The 16,551-nt window shown below is 41.7% G+C and overlaps 1 protein-coding gene across 1 annotated transcript in view; it reads left to right on the top strand.

Moving 5' to 3' along the window:
* Positions 1 to 11,491, top strand: part of SMS (spermine synthase) — a 56,785-nt gene extending 45,294 nt beyond the window's left edge. Inside the window, exons 8-11 of the mRNA XM_007991283.2 lie at positions 963 to 1,077; positions 1,792 to 1,871; positions 8,894 to 9,009; positions 10,954 to 11,491. Of these exons, the coding sequence (XP_007989474.1) occupies positions 963 to 1,077; positions 1,792 to 1,871; positions 8,894 to 9,009; positions 10,954 to 10,993 (351 nt within the window). The 3' untranslated portion in view covers positions 10,994 to 11,491. The remainder of the gene's footprint in view (positions 1 to 962; positions 1,078 to 1,791; positions 1,872 to 8,893; positions 9,010 to 10,953) is intronic.
* The last annotated feature ends 5,060 nt before the right edge of the window (positions 11,492 to 16,551 follow it).

Below are 16,551 nucleotides of genomic sequence, written 5' to 3'. Positions count from 1 at the left end.
CCTGGCAAACTCTTAAACTCTTGATTTCTGACTATTATATGTAATTTTTCTTTTACTTTATTTTTTTTTTTGAATTAGGAAACTAAAAGATGACAGTAACTCCTGTTTAGTTTAGGATGTTGCTTAGATCCAGATGTGTCCCCAGCATAGAGCCTCGGTACTTCAAATATACAGCTGACCTCAAACTTCTTTCCTGTATTAACTATGTATGATCTGTATGGGAATTCCAGCTGGACTCTTGATTGACTCTGATGGTGGGAGCTGTTATATATAGCTTTATTAGCAGTAGCCAAGCATTAGAGAAAATTGAGGAACAACATGTTTATAGTTTGAGTAACATGCAAAAATAAATCCATAAACAATGAAGTCATTCAGTGCTTAGTATAAAAGAAAAATTAGACTGGGTACGGTGGCTCATGCCTCTAATCCCAGCACTATGAGAGTCTAAGGTGGGCAGATTGCTTGAGCCCAGGAGTTCAAGACCAACCTGGGCAACATAGTGAGACCCTGTCTCTAGAAAAACTTTTTAAAAATAGTTTATTAATTTTAAAAAATAAGAAAAATCAAAAGAAGATGATACAAATAGTGGTAGGAGAGGCAGTATAGATTAGAGATGAAAGTATGTAGTTGGCTTTCAGATAGTAATAGGTATACTTCGTGGATCTGTGGGCAAGCTGGATAACACCTCAAGTTTGTTTCTACATTGGTAAAATGGATAATAGTGCCTCTAGTATTGTTGCTTTATTGAAATGAGAAGGCATATAAAGCATATATGGTAAGCACTTAATTTTTGCTATTAATAGACATAGATGAAAGTTTTTTGGTTCCTGTAGCAGATGCTATGGATGGCTGTGGATATAAGCCCCCACTTGGTGTTTTTTTCCTCCTTCCTTTACTATTGTTTTTTTGTTTAACTACATCCACATGTTGGCTTACTCATCTATTCCTGTTCTTTCTGGAAGGTTCTAATAGAAGACTGTATTCCGGTACTGAAGAGGTACGCCAAAGAAGGGAGAGAATTTGATTATGTGATTAATGATTTGACCGCTGTTCCAATCTCCACGTCTCCAGAAGAAGGTAGATTTTTTTTTTTAAACCAAGATACTTATGATGGAAATGTTTCTCTGGGCACCATGTGAGGGTGAAAGGATCTTAGAGATTGTCTAGTTCTCTCACATTTTTAGGGAGTTAAATTGAGGTCCATGGTGGAAAGATGACTGGATTTGGCTTCAATTCCTGTTCTGCCACTAAATGAGTGAACTCATTCAGTCATTTGAAACAAAAATGAAATAAAATGACTCATTACATTATTGAGACGGTAAATCATTTGATAATGTATTTAATTTATGTGATTTTCAACCTGTATTGGTACAAATTGGTCACTTATCTAACAACAGAGATAATTCCCTTTCTCAAACCATATGTTTGTTCAAAATCACAGCTAGTTCATGTTTTTTCTGTAAACTCAAGTTCCTGCTGAGTTTGCAGACTCTGAATTTCTCTCAGGATTTTGCTGCTTGCCCCCTTATTTAAAGCAGTTTTCTTTCACGTTTCGGCCACTGCCTTTGTGTCGAATCTATTGGTATTTTGAGAGCAGTGCTAGGTAGATGTGATGTTGGCATCCAAAATCAATTTCATTATCGTTCATGAACAAGCTCTTTGAATAGTGAGTGGGTCTCACACTTGTGGCTCTTCTTCCCCTTTTGGTATTGAGTATTTGAATATTTTACTTCAGATGTTGTGGATACGTACAAACCCATATTTATGAAACTTGTTCTTTTAAACCTTCAGATTCCACATGGGAGTTTCTCAGACTGATTCTTGACCTCTCAATGAAAGTGTTGAAACAGGATGGGAAATATTTTACACAGGTAGGCTACTTAACAGTTTTTTTTCTCAAAACACTCTTAAGATTTTTATATTTTGAAATCTGAATGCACATTTTTGAAATTTATTAAGGATAGAGCAGCATCATTGGTTTATGTTGTTTCAAACAGTAAGCTGCTAAGTGGACCTGTCCTCTGCTGGGAATTAATGAGTTATCAGCCCTGGTCTTTCGCTGTAGTATGAGCTGCTGCCACCTGATGGAGACACAGACTGATTTTCTTTTTTTCCCCTCCCCTCATCAACATACACTTGATGAAGCAGCTCTGGCTGTACTGTGAACTCCTGCCACCAGATGGAAGCAGATTGTGGTGTTTTTCTCATTCTCTAGGGGATTCTAAAACTTTAAAGATTTCATTTCTTGGTGTTAAAAATATACATATCTATCTTCTATTGAAATCCTTAACAAAATTTTGAAAATGACAGCAAAGACAGCTAATTGATAATCTAGTCTCTTGGTACAAAATTCCTTGATTCATAAACATAAGATAAACACTTACATAGCATCGTACTCTGGATCTCTGAATTATTCTGAGTTCACAGGAAAATCCCCTCCTCCATTTTTTAAAAAAAGTACTGCCAGCCTGGGCAACATAGTAAGACTCCATCTCTACAAAACATTTAAAAGATTAGCTGGGCATGGTGGTGCATGCCTGTAGTCCTAACTCTGGAGGCCGAGGTGGGAGGATTGTTTGAGCCTGGGAGGTTGAAGCTATAGTGAGCTATGATCATGCCACTGCCCTCCAGCCTGGGTGACAGAGTGAGACCTTGACTCAAAAATAAACACAGTATTAGTTTACTGTATTTCAATGTCAGGAACAGGCCAGGTGTGGTGGCTTACGCCTGTAATCTCAGCACTTTGGGAGGCCGAGGCAGTTAGATTACCTGAGGTCAAGGAGTTCGAGACCAGCCTGGCCAACATGGTGAAACCCCATCTCTACTAAAAATACAAAAATGAGCCAGGCATGGTAGCAGGAGCCTGTAATCCCAGCTACTCAAAAGCCTGAGGCAGGACATTGCTTGAACCTGGGAGGCGGAGGTTGCAATGAGCCGAGATTGCACCACTGGGCTCCAGCCTGGACCACAGAGCAAGACTCCGTCTCCAAAAAAAAAAAAAAAAAGTCAGGAACAGGTAGAGGTTTTAACTTTATCCTCCTGAGGAGATGTTTGCAAGCAGACCCTATCCTGGACATTTTATGGAATCTGAGATTAATAATGCTGAAAACAACTTAGCAATTCTAAGAGACATCTTGATTCAGGCTCCAGCCTATCCTGTTGTTCCCCTCTTCCCTCTGCGTGCAAGACCTGCAGGCACATTGTGCTTAATCTTAGACTTTGCGCTTGGTGAAAATGTTGGGAAACTTTGAGGAGAGCAAAGCCCTATCTGTTAATGGAGTGTCTCTCCCCCACCACCCCAAGGTTTAGAAACGATTTTTACAAACATGTTGTAGATGGATATAACTATTCAAAGCAGGAGTCTGCAAACATAGGGCCAAATCTGGCCTCCTGCTTGCTTGTTTGTAAAGTTTTCTTGGCACACAAACACGCCCATTTATTACATAGTGTCTGTGGCTGCTTTTGAACTGAGTAGTTGTGGTAGATACTGTATGATCTGCAGAGCCTAAAATAGTTTCTGTCTGACCCTTTACAGAGGAAGTTTGCTGACCCCCGTCTTATAGGAAACCTGCAGTGAAACCTGCTCAAAGAAGCTTTCTTATTGTAAAGAAGCAAGTTGGACTTTCTTATGATGGTTTTTTTTTTTTTTTTTTGAGACGGAGTCTTGCTCTGTTGCCTAGGCTGGAGTGCAGTGGCGCGATCTCAGCTCACTGCAACCTCCACCTCCTGGGTTCAAGCGATTCTCCTGCCTCAGCCTCCTGAGTAGCTGGGATTATAGGCATGTGCCACCATACCCAGCTGATTTTTTTGTATTTTTAGTAGAGATGGGGTTTCTCCATGTTGGTCAGGCTGGTCTCAAACTCCCAACCTCAGGTGATCCGTCCCCCTTGGCCTCAAAGTGCTGGGATTACAGGCGTGAGCCACTGCGCCCAGCCATGATGGGCATTTTTTAAGCAGAGCATATGGAATTTTTTTCTTTTCATTTTTTGAGCTAGGTTCTTGGTCTGTAGCCTAGGCCGGAGTGCAGTGGCACAGTGGCGCTCATTGCAGCCTCAGCCTCCCAGGCTGAAGTGATCGTCTTGCTTTGCCCCTCCCAAAGTGCTGGGATTACAGGCATCCATTGCCATGCCTGGCTAATTGTTGTAGAGATGAGGTCTCACTATGTTGCCCAGGTTGGCCTTAAACTCCTAGATTCGAGTAATCCTCCTACGTCAGCCTCCTGAATTGTTGAGATTACAGCCATTAGTGACCGTGCCCAGCCAGAATTTTTTCTTTTAGGTTTCTGCAAACACATAGAAGAAAATCTCAAGCAGCTTAAATCAAGGAAAAATGTGAGGCTCTGGGATCTTGAACAAAAAGAGGCTGAAAAAAATTTGGATCCACTACAAACTAGCCAGTCTGTAGTACAAAAGACAGGACAAAAGAGACAGCCACACTAACTCCACCTGTTGTCTACTACAACCGTGTGACTGTTGTTCTTTTGTTCTGAATATTGGCATGGCAGGCCGCCTCCTATGGAGAGCCGTTATCTTAGCATGAAAGGCTAATAGAATGCTTGCTTAGTGTACTACCACAACCCATTTGTAAATATTAATGACCCAGGCTTTGATATCTTGCCTTTGCCAATAGACTTTTTACCAAAATCAAAAGGATTGTATGCCCAGGGCTGTCTTGGTTTCTAAGAATTGTCCGAAAGACATATGACGTGTTTTCTGTCCCCATGTTCATTACAATTGGAACCACAAAACAATCTCATTATATAACACCTGGGGTTCATTCAGTACATTTGGTGGTTGACAGTGTCACATGGTAAGATTTATGTGGACAGGCATGTATAGCCCTTTTAAGAAGTAGTAATTAAGTCAAAAAGCAAGTGATTTGACTCAGGATGTATTGATGTAGTTGCCACAGGGCAGTTTTGTTTTTTTTTTAACTGCCAGGTGACATGCTTAGGAGGTAACCCAGATTCCTGGCATGCCCACCCACTTTGCCCAAGTGTGTAGCTTAGAACTGGAGTCAGGTTAAGGGTGGGATGAAAATGTGTTGTTTTACAGAAGCTAAATGTTCCCACCTAAAACTGCTAGCATCACAATGGTGAGTTTGTGATGTCATTGGTGTTACTGTGGCTGCCTGAACGCAGCCTTGTCAGCATCCCAGGAAGCTGGGGAATGCATTGTGGAGAGGCGTGGGAATCAAGGTGGGCCAATAGGATTTGAATTGGGGAGGAAGTGTTTTCATGGAACCTAGGAGGCAGATCCTGGGACTTGACCTTCCTCTCTTTTCTCCCTCCAGCCCCATTTAAAAAAAAACCTGTAAGTTATATTTCTCTCTCGTTCCTGCTTGCCTTCTAGGAGCAACCCATCCTTGGTCTCACTTTTTTCCGTTTCTGTATCTTCTAGATGGTTCTTACATGTATGATTTCCTAAATCATTATACTGTGTAATTTTATTTGCTTTTGAACTTGATAAAAGTTGCTAAGGATATATTCTTCTATACCTGTTACTGAGGTGTCACTACTCAGGAGGATCGCTTGAGCCCAGGAGTTCGAGGAGAGCCTGGGCAACATAGTGAAGACCCCACCTCTAAAATAAACAAAAGCAAATGTCACCTGTCCACACCTAACATGGGGAAAAGAACTTCCTAGAACTGAAGCTATCGAATTTGGATTTAATCCCCTAGTGAAGCCTCAAAGGGTTAAATAAACCAATGACTAATAAAATATGAGTTTGCAGGATTGCAGGTAAAAAAAGAAACAACTTGCTGAAACACTGAAACTCCCCCCACTTAAGAGAGAAAATCACTGGCTAAAATCTGTTAAAACCAATATGCCCCATTAGAATTTGCACAGAACAAGCTTGCTGATGTCACAGCCTAAGTTTTCACCACTTGCTTCATACTAAGCACTTCCCCACCCTCAAGATTGCACACAAGACCCATTAGTGGGCAGAAAGAGATAACCATACGTGCCTGAGGATTTTCCAGATCTACCCTTTCCATCCACAAATCAATCACCTGCAAATCTCAGAACCTACCCCTTAAATTTTTTTTTTTTTTTGGAGATGGAGATGTGGAGTCTCACTCTGTGGCCCGGGCTGGAGTACAGTGGCTCGATCCCTGCTCACTGCAACCTTTGCCTCCCGGGTTCAAGCACCTCTCCTGCCTCAGCCTCCCGAGTAGCTGGGATTGGAGGTGTGTGCCACCACACCTGGCTAATTTTTGTATTTTTAGAAGAGATGGGATTTCACCATGTTGGCCAGACTGCTCTCGAACTCCTGACCTGAAGTGATCTGCCTGCCTTGGCCTCCAAAGTGTTAGGATTACAGGTGTGAGCCACTGCACCCAGCCCCTTAAACCTTTTCTAATAAAAGGACTGCCTTTAAGCCCAGCACAGGGAGACATATTTAAACTGGACTCCTGTCTCCTTGTTAGTTGACTTACAATAAAAAGCTTTTCTTAGGCCAGGCTCGGTGGCTCATGCCTGTAATCCCAGCATTTGGGGAGGCTAAGGCGGGAGGATTGCTTGAGGCCAGGAGTTTGAGGCTGCACTGAGCTGTGATCACAGCACTGTACTTCAGCCTGAGCAACACAGCAAGACCCTGTCTCTGAAAAGAAATTAAAATAAGCTTTGCTTTTCTTAAAACCCCAGTGTCCTAATACTGACTTCTAGAACATTGGGCAGTGAGCCCCTTTTTCTTCGATAATGCCAGGTGTGGCCCCACCCCTTGTTCCATCCCTTTTTCTTATCCTTAATGGGTGCTTAATTCTTTGCTATTAGATTTTTATTCATCTCCCATTTGTTTCTCTTAAAAAGAAAAAATGTCATTCCATTTAAATAGACAGGAAAGTGAAATGTATCATGTTACTTTTTTGGGGTAGGTCTCTATTTGTGGTGTGTGTTTTCTTCTTTTTTTGAAACTTCTTGACAATGTTGGGAAAGAACAAATTGAAACTTTCCTATTTTCTTACCACAGTCTATGTAAGGAAGTCTTCCCATATAACCTCTATAAAGAGAGAGTGTGGTGTCAGTTTTAACATGGCAAAGCCATTTACTGTGCACCTTGGTGGCATTTTCATTCTATAGCTTCCCCAGTGGTGATGGGTTCTAAAAACAACTGGGCAGTTTTCTATTTGTGAATCTTAAATTACACGTGTGGTGTTTATATGCTCTCATGGTGAACTTGATGTTGAAACCAAATTACATGCTGGCAAAGGGCACTTTGACCATGGCCATATCCCACTGCGGGACCCTAGATGATGGGTTACTAAACAGTCTGGCACTGAAGGATGACGTCATGTTGAGTGAATGTGCTAAGTTAAAACCACCAAGGCCAGCTCTCAGAATAATTCTAACCTCTTGCCCGTGACTAGCTGGCTGGTTGGTTTTGAAAGCCATTCTCAGGAGTTCTTACATCACAGGCTGCCTTTATTTGTAAATAATTTTCATCTTGCATTATACTTAGCTATTTTGAGGCAAATTAAGAGTAACTTTTTTTTTGAATTGGAGTTTCGCTCTTGTTGCCCGGGCTGGAGTGCAATGGTGCAATCTCAGCTCATTGCAACCTCCACCTCCTGGGTTCAAGTGGTTCTTCTGTCTTAGCCTCCTGAGTAGCTGGGAATACAGGTGCATGCCACTAAACCTGGCTAGTTTTTGTATTTTCAGTAGAGATAGGGTTTCACCATGTTGACCAGGCTGGCCTCAAACTCCTGACCTCAAGTGATCCACCTGCCTGAGCCAGCACTTCCAGTGAAGAGTAACTTTCTTAAGAAATGGAATCAGCCACCTGGATTCAGTATTACTGTCTTGTGAATACCAACTTCAGAGATTAAAAGGAAATAGGTGGTATTTCCTTTTAATCTCTGTATTAAAATACCAGTTTTGTTTTCTAAATTCATAATGAAAAGCATTTGGGGAAAATTGTGCTAAAAGGATGATAAAGGCTTCCCCAGACTTAATCCAAATCTACATTTTAACAAGATCCCCTATGATATCGTATGTACATTAAGGAGTTAGAAGCATTGCCCTAGAGTTGGGCAAATACTGTATCCATTCAGCAACTCTGCTATACCTTGGCTGGCATCTCTTGAATTCTCTTCACCTTTTTTTCCTTATGGTCACAAGATGGCTGCTGCAGCTCCAAATATCACATCTAGGTTATAGCTTGGAAGAAAGTTGAAGAGGCGGGTGGCTCTCTCTTTGTTCAGAATCAAAAGCTTTTCCAGCAGCTACCAGCAAACTTGCAGTATATGTCATTGACCACCCCTAGCTGCTGGAGATGCTGAAAATGGGGTGACTGGAAAGGGAGAAATGCTAGAATAGTGAAGTTGAGAGAAAGTTTTTGATAAGGTGTGCAAGTGGGGGATATCCCTAGCATATATATCCTGAATAGACTTTTGTTCTCTTATACACAGATTCTAGGAAAAAAAATAAGGGTGAATATAGTTCTGTGTCAACATTTTAGACTCTTAGGAGAATTGTAGTTTAAACCATTGTGGAAATCAAGAACACTATCTTTTTGATACTTCGTTTATAACATAATGGTGACCGTTATTGAGAAAATTTCCTTTGAGTGTGTTATTTGTATGAATCTTTGCAAATTGCATGGTTTTAATTCAGTGACTGTGTCACTAATAAGAAATCGGTTTCACTGCTTTCTATCATTTCATATTCTAATAATTTGAAATGGCTTGGTCAATGAGGTAGAAGGATAACGAGCTCTAATGGGTCTATAAATAGAATGCAGTGTGATTTGTGAAAATACAGAAGCCTTATCTTGTTTTTAAAGATGAACTTTTATCTAAAGCTAGAAATGTTCTTCTTTATTAACGACCTTCAGATGAGTGGGGCCCTTGGAAGGACTCAAGAATCCCATTTGCTTATCTCTCTTTGATTTAGGGGAACTGTGTCAATCTGACAGAAGCGCTGTCGCTCTATGAAGAACAGCTGGGGCACCTGTATTGTCCTGTGGAATTTTCAAAGGAGATCGTCTGTGTCCCTTCATATTTGGAATTGTATCCTTTGACCATGACATTCTGTTGCCAGATCAAAGCACCCAAGTAAATCCTATGCCAATTAAAAAATTTAAATCCCAATAATAAACAATTAGCTTAGCCATAGAGTATATAAAGCCCTGGTTCTCAAGCTTCGGTGCACATTGGAATCCCCCGAGAAGCTTTAAATAAAATCTAAGATTCTAGACTCCCATTCTCAAAAGTTTTGGCAGGGGCTTGCCACAGCTTTCCAGGTGCTTTTAATGATCAAGCACTACTGGTCTAAAGCATCGGTTCTCAAAGGTGTTGCCAGACCTGCAGCATCGCTCAAGAACTAGTTAGACATGGACATTCTCAAGTCCCACCCCAACCTGCTGCCCAGTCAGAGGAATTCTGGAGGTGGGGGCCCAGTGACCTGTTCTACCAGTCTTCCCAGGGATTTATGTGCACCTAAAAAGTTTGAGAAGCCCTAGTCTAAAATAACCACCCTACCTGTGGCAGGTAAAATGTCTAAAGACACTCATTCTACTCTTACATTAAAATTACCTGATGTTAATACTAGTTTCTACACTTGATGCTAATTTGCAGTAGAAATCGAGAACTAGAATGATGTTGGGGACTGCACAGTTAACGTTGGTGTTCTCTGTTCCACTTAGTAAAGTTAGTCTAGAGAAATAAAACATGGAGAAAAAAGGAAATGAGAGCATTATCATTGGAAATTTGTGCCACAACACAGCTGTGGGCTATAGTCTGCAGACAACAGCTTCCTTATCTGCTGTTGCCAAGTCCAGGTTCCTGTGACGGCAGGTTTTTGTTTTTGTTTTTGTTTTTTTTTGCTGTCAAGGTTGCTCTGCGACTGCTGCTGACCTCCAGTGAGGCCTGGTCCCATCAGGCTGGGGCAGAGCCCGGCAGCGCAGACTGCCTGCTGAGACCAGATGGCCAGCAAGAGGCAATGAGAACCCTCTAGATCCTCCACGTGAGGAGGGGGTACTCCGCCTGCTGGGTGGCCGTGTCCCTCCACAGCCTGTACAGAGCTTCAGTATCTCCTCCCAACTGTCCACCTTCATTTAGGGTTCCCCTCAGCATGTTTGTCAGGCCTGTGTTTGCATGTTTGGAGATTTGAGAAATGAGTTGATAACATTTGAGGCAAAGGCTTCCACCTGCTAGTTCTTCTCTCTCCCTCCTTCCTTCCCTCTCCTTTACTCCTCTGACCTTTTTCCCTCTCCTCCTTCCTTCCCTCTCCTTTACTCCTCTGACCTTTTTCCCTCTCCTCCTTCCTTCCCTCTCCTTTACTCCTCTGACCTTTTTCCCTCTCCTCCTTCCTTCCCTCTCCTTTACTCCTCTGACCTTTTTCCCTCTCCTCCTTCCTTCCCTCTCCTTTACTCCTCTGACCTTTTTCCCTCTCCTCCTTCCTTCCCTCTCCTTTACTCCTCTGACCTTTTTCCCTCTCCTCCTTCCTTCCCTCTCCTTTACTCCTCTGACCTTTTTCCCTCTCCCTCCTTCCTTCCCTCTCCTTTACTCCTCTGACCTTTTTTCCCTCTCCTCCTTCTTCCCTCTCTTCCCTCCCCCTTCTCTCCCTTCCTTGCATTTTCTGCTACCCCAACTTTCCCTCCCTCCCTCCCTCCCTCCTTTCCTCCTTCCTTCCTTTCCTTCTTCCTGTCTTTCCTTCTCATACTAATTCCCTAAAAACTTGTGAGACTTTGGATCGGTAGTGTTACCTGAGAGAATATTTGTGTTCCTTTAGCCTTCTGTTGTCCACTCAGTACCTCCTTCAGACATCCCAGGTGGTGGGGATGTCCCCAGGCTGCAGAGTGGCCTTATTCAAAGGCCTTCATTCTCATTCCCACAGTGCTCTAAGCCATGAAGCTTTTCATCCGTCTTTCAATTTGTAGGCCAGCAAACGAATTACAATGATGCCTTTTCTTCCTTGAATTACCTGCTTTTATTCCTTGACTCCCTGACCAGGTGGGTATTTTACACTGTTTGGAAGAAAGCTAAACCTTGAAGATCAATAGCCCCTAATCACATGTGCTGCGAATGGCCTTCCTGACCTCCATATGCTGTACATGACATCGAAATGAGTCAGGCAATTGATTGTGAATTCCTTAAAGTTTTCCTTTTTTTAATAATTATTTTTAATTTAAACAAGCAAATGGCAAATGTATATTTTGATGAGCTTAGGGTGTTTTTTTTTTTGAAAGTCAGCTGAAGGATGGTTAGACAGCACAGCGAAGACTGCTAAATGCACTGACCTCCCCTCCCCCCGCCATTAGAATGTGATTTTTGTTCCTTTTTATTTCTCTGTGGGCTTTTGTTTTTGTTTATGTTTTCGTAGATCTTCAATTTGGATATTTGGAGGAGTAAACATCGTTGTTTTGCTGGAGGGATGATCTTGATGATGTTTCTTTCCCCAAAAATTGACTTAGATATTAAAATTTGGTGCTTATAAGAGAGAGTTAAAAAAATAAATAGGATTGCTTCAATTAAAATTACAAAAGATACATTTCACGTGTTCTGTCGTTTTATTTCAGCCCAGTCCCTTCTTTCTGACTTGTGATCTCATAGATCAACGGTATCTCCTGGTCTGTTTCTGGTTCTATCACTCCATGTCATTTATCTCTTTATAATAGGATGGCCTTGGGGCCTTTTTGAACAGTAGTAATGACTTCATTTGCCACCGTGCTAAATGATACACAACCTATTACATTCACCAGTCCTTCATTATACCATTGACCTGAGGCTAGCAAGAGATTTTGTCTGACTGTAAAGTTGAAAGTCAAAAGCTTATTTCTATTCCTACTCTTACCAGTGTATTCGATGTGGAAATAAAAGTCATTTTGGGTAGCTGCTAGGAAACTTTGTGAGCAGATTCTTGGCTGCACCGATGTATGACAGAATTTGTGGAGAGGCCTGCGGCAATATGAGCAACTTAAAAACTCCCAAGGAAGTGCAGGTAGCTAACAGCTTGATTGCGTTTGTGGGTAACGATCCACATCAAAAGTGAGCTTTACACTGACTTGGATTGTTCGATGTCAGTGGGTTATTCTGTTGTTTTTATAAAAGGTTTATACTGTATCAATGGAATGAGTCATTTATGGTGAATTTGCAATAAGCAAAGGATTAAAAATGAAATATTCAGTGTCCATTTTGAGATAGAATTGGTGTCAACAAAGAACATTCTTCTTCCCAAGGTGTAGGAATCAATAGTATGTATGTTAAAAAAAAAAAAAAATTTTTTTTTTTTTTTTTATTTTGAGACAGGGAGAGTCTTGGTCTGTCACCCAGTCTAGAGTACAGTGGTGTGATCACAGCTCACTACAACATCCACCTCCCAGGTTCAAACGATTCTCCTGCTGCAGCCTCCCAAGTAGCTGGGATTACAGGCACATACTATCACACCTGGCTAATTTTTGTATTTTTAGTAGAGATGGGGTTTCACCATGTTGGCCAGGCTGGTCTTGAACGCCTGGTATCTGATCTTGGCCTCCCAAAATGCTGGGAATACAGGCGTGAGCAACCACACTTTTTTTTCTTGAATGAATGTCTACTTTTCCCTTCTTTCTTTTTCTTTTCTTTTCTTTTCTTTTCTTTTCTTTTTTTTTTTTTTTTTTTTTTTTTGAGACAGAGTCTTGCTCTTGCCCAAGCTGGAGCATAGTGGCACAATCTCTGTTCACTGCAACCTCTGCCTCCCAGGTTCAAGCGATTCTCCTGCCTCAGGCTCCCCGGTAGCTGGGATTACAGGCACCCGCCACCATACCTGGCTAATTTTTGTATTTTTTAGTAGAGACGGGGTTTTGCCATATTGGCCAAGCTGGTCTTGAACTCCTGACCTCAGGCGATCCACCCGTGTCGGACTCCCAAAGTGCTAGGATTACAGATGTGAACCACCATGCCTGGCTGCCTACTTTTTCTTTGTATTAGATTGGCATGGAAGAAGACGAAGAAGAAAGGAGTTAGTCATGGTGTAATGATAGACTTAACTTAAATTTTTCTTGTGCACATAGGTTAAAAATAGCATTAGTAGACATTTTTCCCATCCCCTCCAACTCTACTATAGTGCTTTGCAAAGCTCTCTGTACTGTGTAAGATACAAAATGATGGTACTATTACTGTAGAACACTGTTTGGGGTCAATAGAATTGGATTTTTTCTACTTTATAAAAGAAACCAGGTATATGTACCGCTGTCTGGATATCGTGTTTTTAATAACTGGGCATGGCTTTGTACTTGAAGACTAGCTTGAGGCTGGGGCAGCAGATCCACTGATAAATCTGTTGACACAAGTCCTGCAAAGACCTGAGAGGTGGAAATGAAGTGGATCAGGTTGTGCCATGCCATGGGAGACACATTCAGGAGAGAATAAGGGATGTGGAATGGGAAAGAAAGGCATGGAAACCTCTCTTTTCATTTTGGGTGACAATAGTGAATTTTGACCCAGCTCACTTCTTTGTATTGGAGAAAGGATGATGGATGTTTTGAACATCTTTGTTACTGTTTTGAAACAAAAGCATGCAAACTGAACTTTGATAACTGAAAATCCCCTCTGCTTTTGCTGACTTTTAAAGAAATGTTTTAAGATCTAGCATTATTGTTTCACTTTAATGGCTGTGGTGTTATATAGTATTACAGTCTCCTTTATAACTTAAACTAGAATGTACTGTAGTATCCTATAGCTGCTTTTTAATTAGAGACAAGACAAATATGACTGTTTAAAATTCCATTCAACACATCAGCAGATGTCAGTAATTTATTTTAAAAATGAAATGCTGCTTTCTCTTAGAAGTGTGATTGATTGAATATTTTAGAGACTTGACTCATGGTGATCCAGTGGGGCTAGAGGAAGGCTGGGTTGACAGTGTTTTTAATGGGCTGGAGCAGCGCTGATGTCGAAATAAAAATGTGCTAGTACTTCCTGTACAGTCTGCCTAGTCACTTCCTTGCTTGCATTAACTATTGCTGACGCAAGACTTTGCATTTCTACCATCTGTCTCAGTAGATTCGTCAGTTTCATTCTGGTCCCATGACTTCTGGGATAGGGTGGGGAATTGTGGGGGTGTGGGTTTTGTGTTACATATCATTGGCCTATGTTCAAGACTCTAGAGCAGGACCAGTCAAAAGTGTGGTTTGTCAACCAGCTCTTTGTTTTCTAAGCACTGCACTTCAGCTGACCTATTTTTCACAGCAAGACTCATTGAAAGAAGCAGTGTGCTGATTTTTCCCTGTGGCACAAACTCCTTACCACATCTTGGAGCAGCGTTTTTTTGAGACCGAATTTCACTCTGTCACCCAGGCTGGAGTGCAGTGGCACGATCTCGGCTCACTGCAACCTCCGCTAGGGTTCAAGCAAATTCTCGTGCCTCAGCCTCCCAAGTAGCTGGGACTACAGGCGTGCGCTACCACACCTGACAGTTTTATATTTTTAGTAGAGACGGGGTTTCACTATGTTGGCCAGGCTGGTCTCCGACTCCTGGCCTCAAGTGATCTGCCTACCTCAGCCTCCCAAAGTGCTGGAATTACAGGCGTGAGCCACTGTGTCCGACCCTGGAGCAGCAGTTTGAGTGGTGCTCTTCCAGAGGCCAGTTGGGCTGCATTATTGAATACCTAGTTCCTAGATAAGAGCTGCTATGTGACCTTGAAGAAGTACTCTATCTCCTTTAATTACCATCTTGCCGAGTGTCTTTGTACTAAATGTTTAACATTGCTTTTCTTTTGGCTGATAAACCACTTTCATTTACATTATCCTGCTCTGTCTTAAAACAGCTTTGTGAATGAGATGTTAATAACACTAGGCAGGCGGGCAGTCCAAGTTTGAAATGTGCCTGAGGGTCCTATGAATCTGGGTTCCAGCCTTCTTAATTTCTAGCGTGGATGCTTCCATCAGAGGTGCTTAACTGTTTTTGTACCTTGGACTCCTTCAGCAGCTGCCTGGTGAAACCTGTGAACTCCTTCTCAGAAACATTTTAAATACATAAAATAGGATTCCAAGAAACAAGTTATAATTTCCAAAAACTTACGATAGAATATTTGTGCTGCTTTGTTATATAGCTGGATCAAGTGGTGAGTCAGATACCATAATTGTGAAGTAGTAATAAGCATAAGATCCGTAGCAACTGAAATGTGATGAGAACACATTTGATTTCTCTTGTTGACAAAGTTATAGGAACTGATGTCTACTAACATGGTTTGTCACCCGTGTTCATGCTTAAAGGAAATGCTAAATTTCAGTGGGAGTTAGTAAAGATAAAGATAGAAACGTTTTCCCATCCAAGTTTATGGGGTCACAGAATTCTGTCCGTGGGCCCCAGGTTAAGAACTCCTGACCTACAGTTTTTGCTTCCATTGTTTTCATTGTATTTGAGCGGTGGGGAAGAGTAGGTGGGATCACTTCACCCTTCTGTCAGAACCTGAAATCAACACTGGCAGATCAGTTCTCCTCAGCCAGAACCATTTAAAATCTCAATTACCTCATGTAGTCATTCTGCTGATTTCTGCTTTACTCATTATTTCAAAAATGAGAAATAGAACATGGGCAAGAAATAGCCCAGTGCTTTTGGAAAGCTATTTGAATCCTCTTGGATGTGATTTCCCTGGGAAATTGGATGATAAATGTGACTGGACAGGTAGACTTAGTTCCTGTATCTGGGGGTCCTGGGATGCTCAGACCAACTAATTAATGCAGACAGTTTTCCCATGCACCAACCAACCATGTGGTGATTATTTCAGTGAGCAATTTTTTTATGATGAAGCACCAGGGAATAGGCCCATCTCTGTGCAACTTTGCACAGGAATGTAACAATAAGTGAATTAGGCAGCCTTTCTAGGAAAGAAGCAGGCCAGGTATATTTTAATGGAAGGCCTCCAGTATCCAGAGAAGGGAGGGTTGGGGGTTGCTCCACCCCATTTCCTGAAAAAGACTGGTAGGGGGTCAGTCTCTGTAGCCCTTGGCTTTGACCACAGAGTTACTTGTTAGAGATCATTCCTAGTTCCACCTATTAGAGAATACTTTTTTCTTGACTTTGTTCTAAAATAGTCTTACATCTCGGTAAGTGATTATGATGGTATCTTAGGTTCTTGCTAAGTGATTCAGACTGCTCCTGTCTGTTCATTGCTAAGGGACAGAAACACTCCTTGGACTTGGTCACACACACAGCTCTACACTACATTCCATGTCCTCTTATACTTTCTAGATGTTCTGTCTTTCTCCAGTTTAAATTTGGCACCTGAAATTCCCCCTCTGTCCACCTTCCCAATGCTAAGAGGGAGCTTTTGCCAACATGTCCTATGCATTGCATGGTCCCTTCAGTGTTTCTATTTTATAATCCTCATCCCATATCTATTGACCATGTATGTTTACTTTTTATTATTATACTTTAAGTTCTGGGGTACATGTGCACAGCGTGCATGTTTGATACATAGGTATACATGTGCCATGTTGGTTCCCATCAACTCGTTATTTACATTAGTTATTTCTCTTAATGCTATCCCTCCCCCAGTCCCCCACCCCATGACAGGCCCCGGTGTGTGATGTTCCCCACCCTGTGTCCGAGTGTTCTCATTTTCAGTT

Source organism: Chlorocebus sabaeus, chromosome X, assembly GCF_047675955.1.
Source record: "Chlorocebus sabaeus isolate Y175 chromosome X, mChlSab1.0.hap1, whole genome shotgun sequence".
NCBI lineage: Eukaryota > Metazoa > Chordata > Mammalia > Primates > Cercopithecidae > Chlorocebus > Chlorocebus sabaeus.
This window is presented reverse-complemented; position numbering and strand designations above follow the sequence as displayed.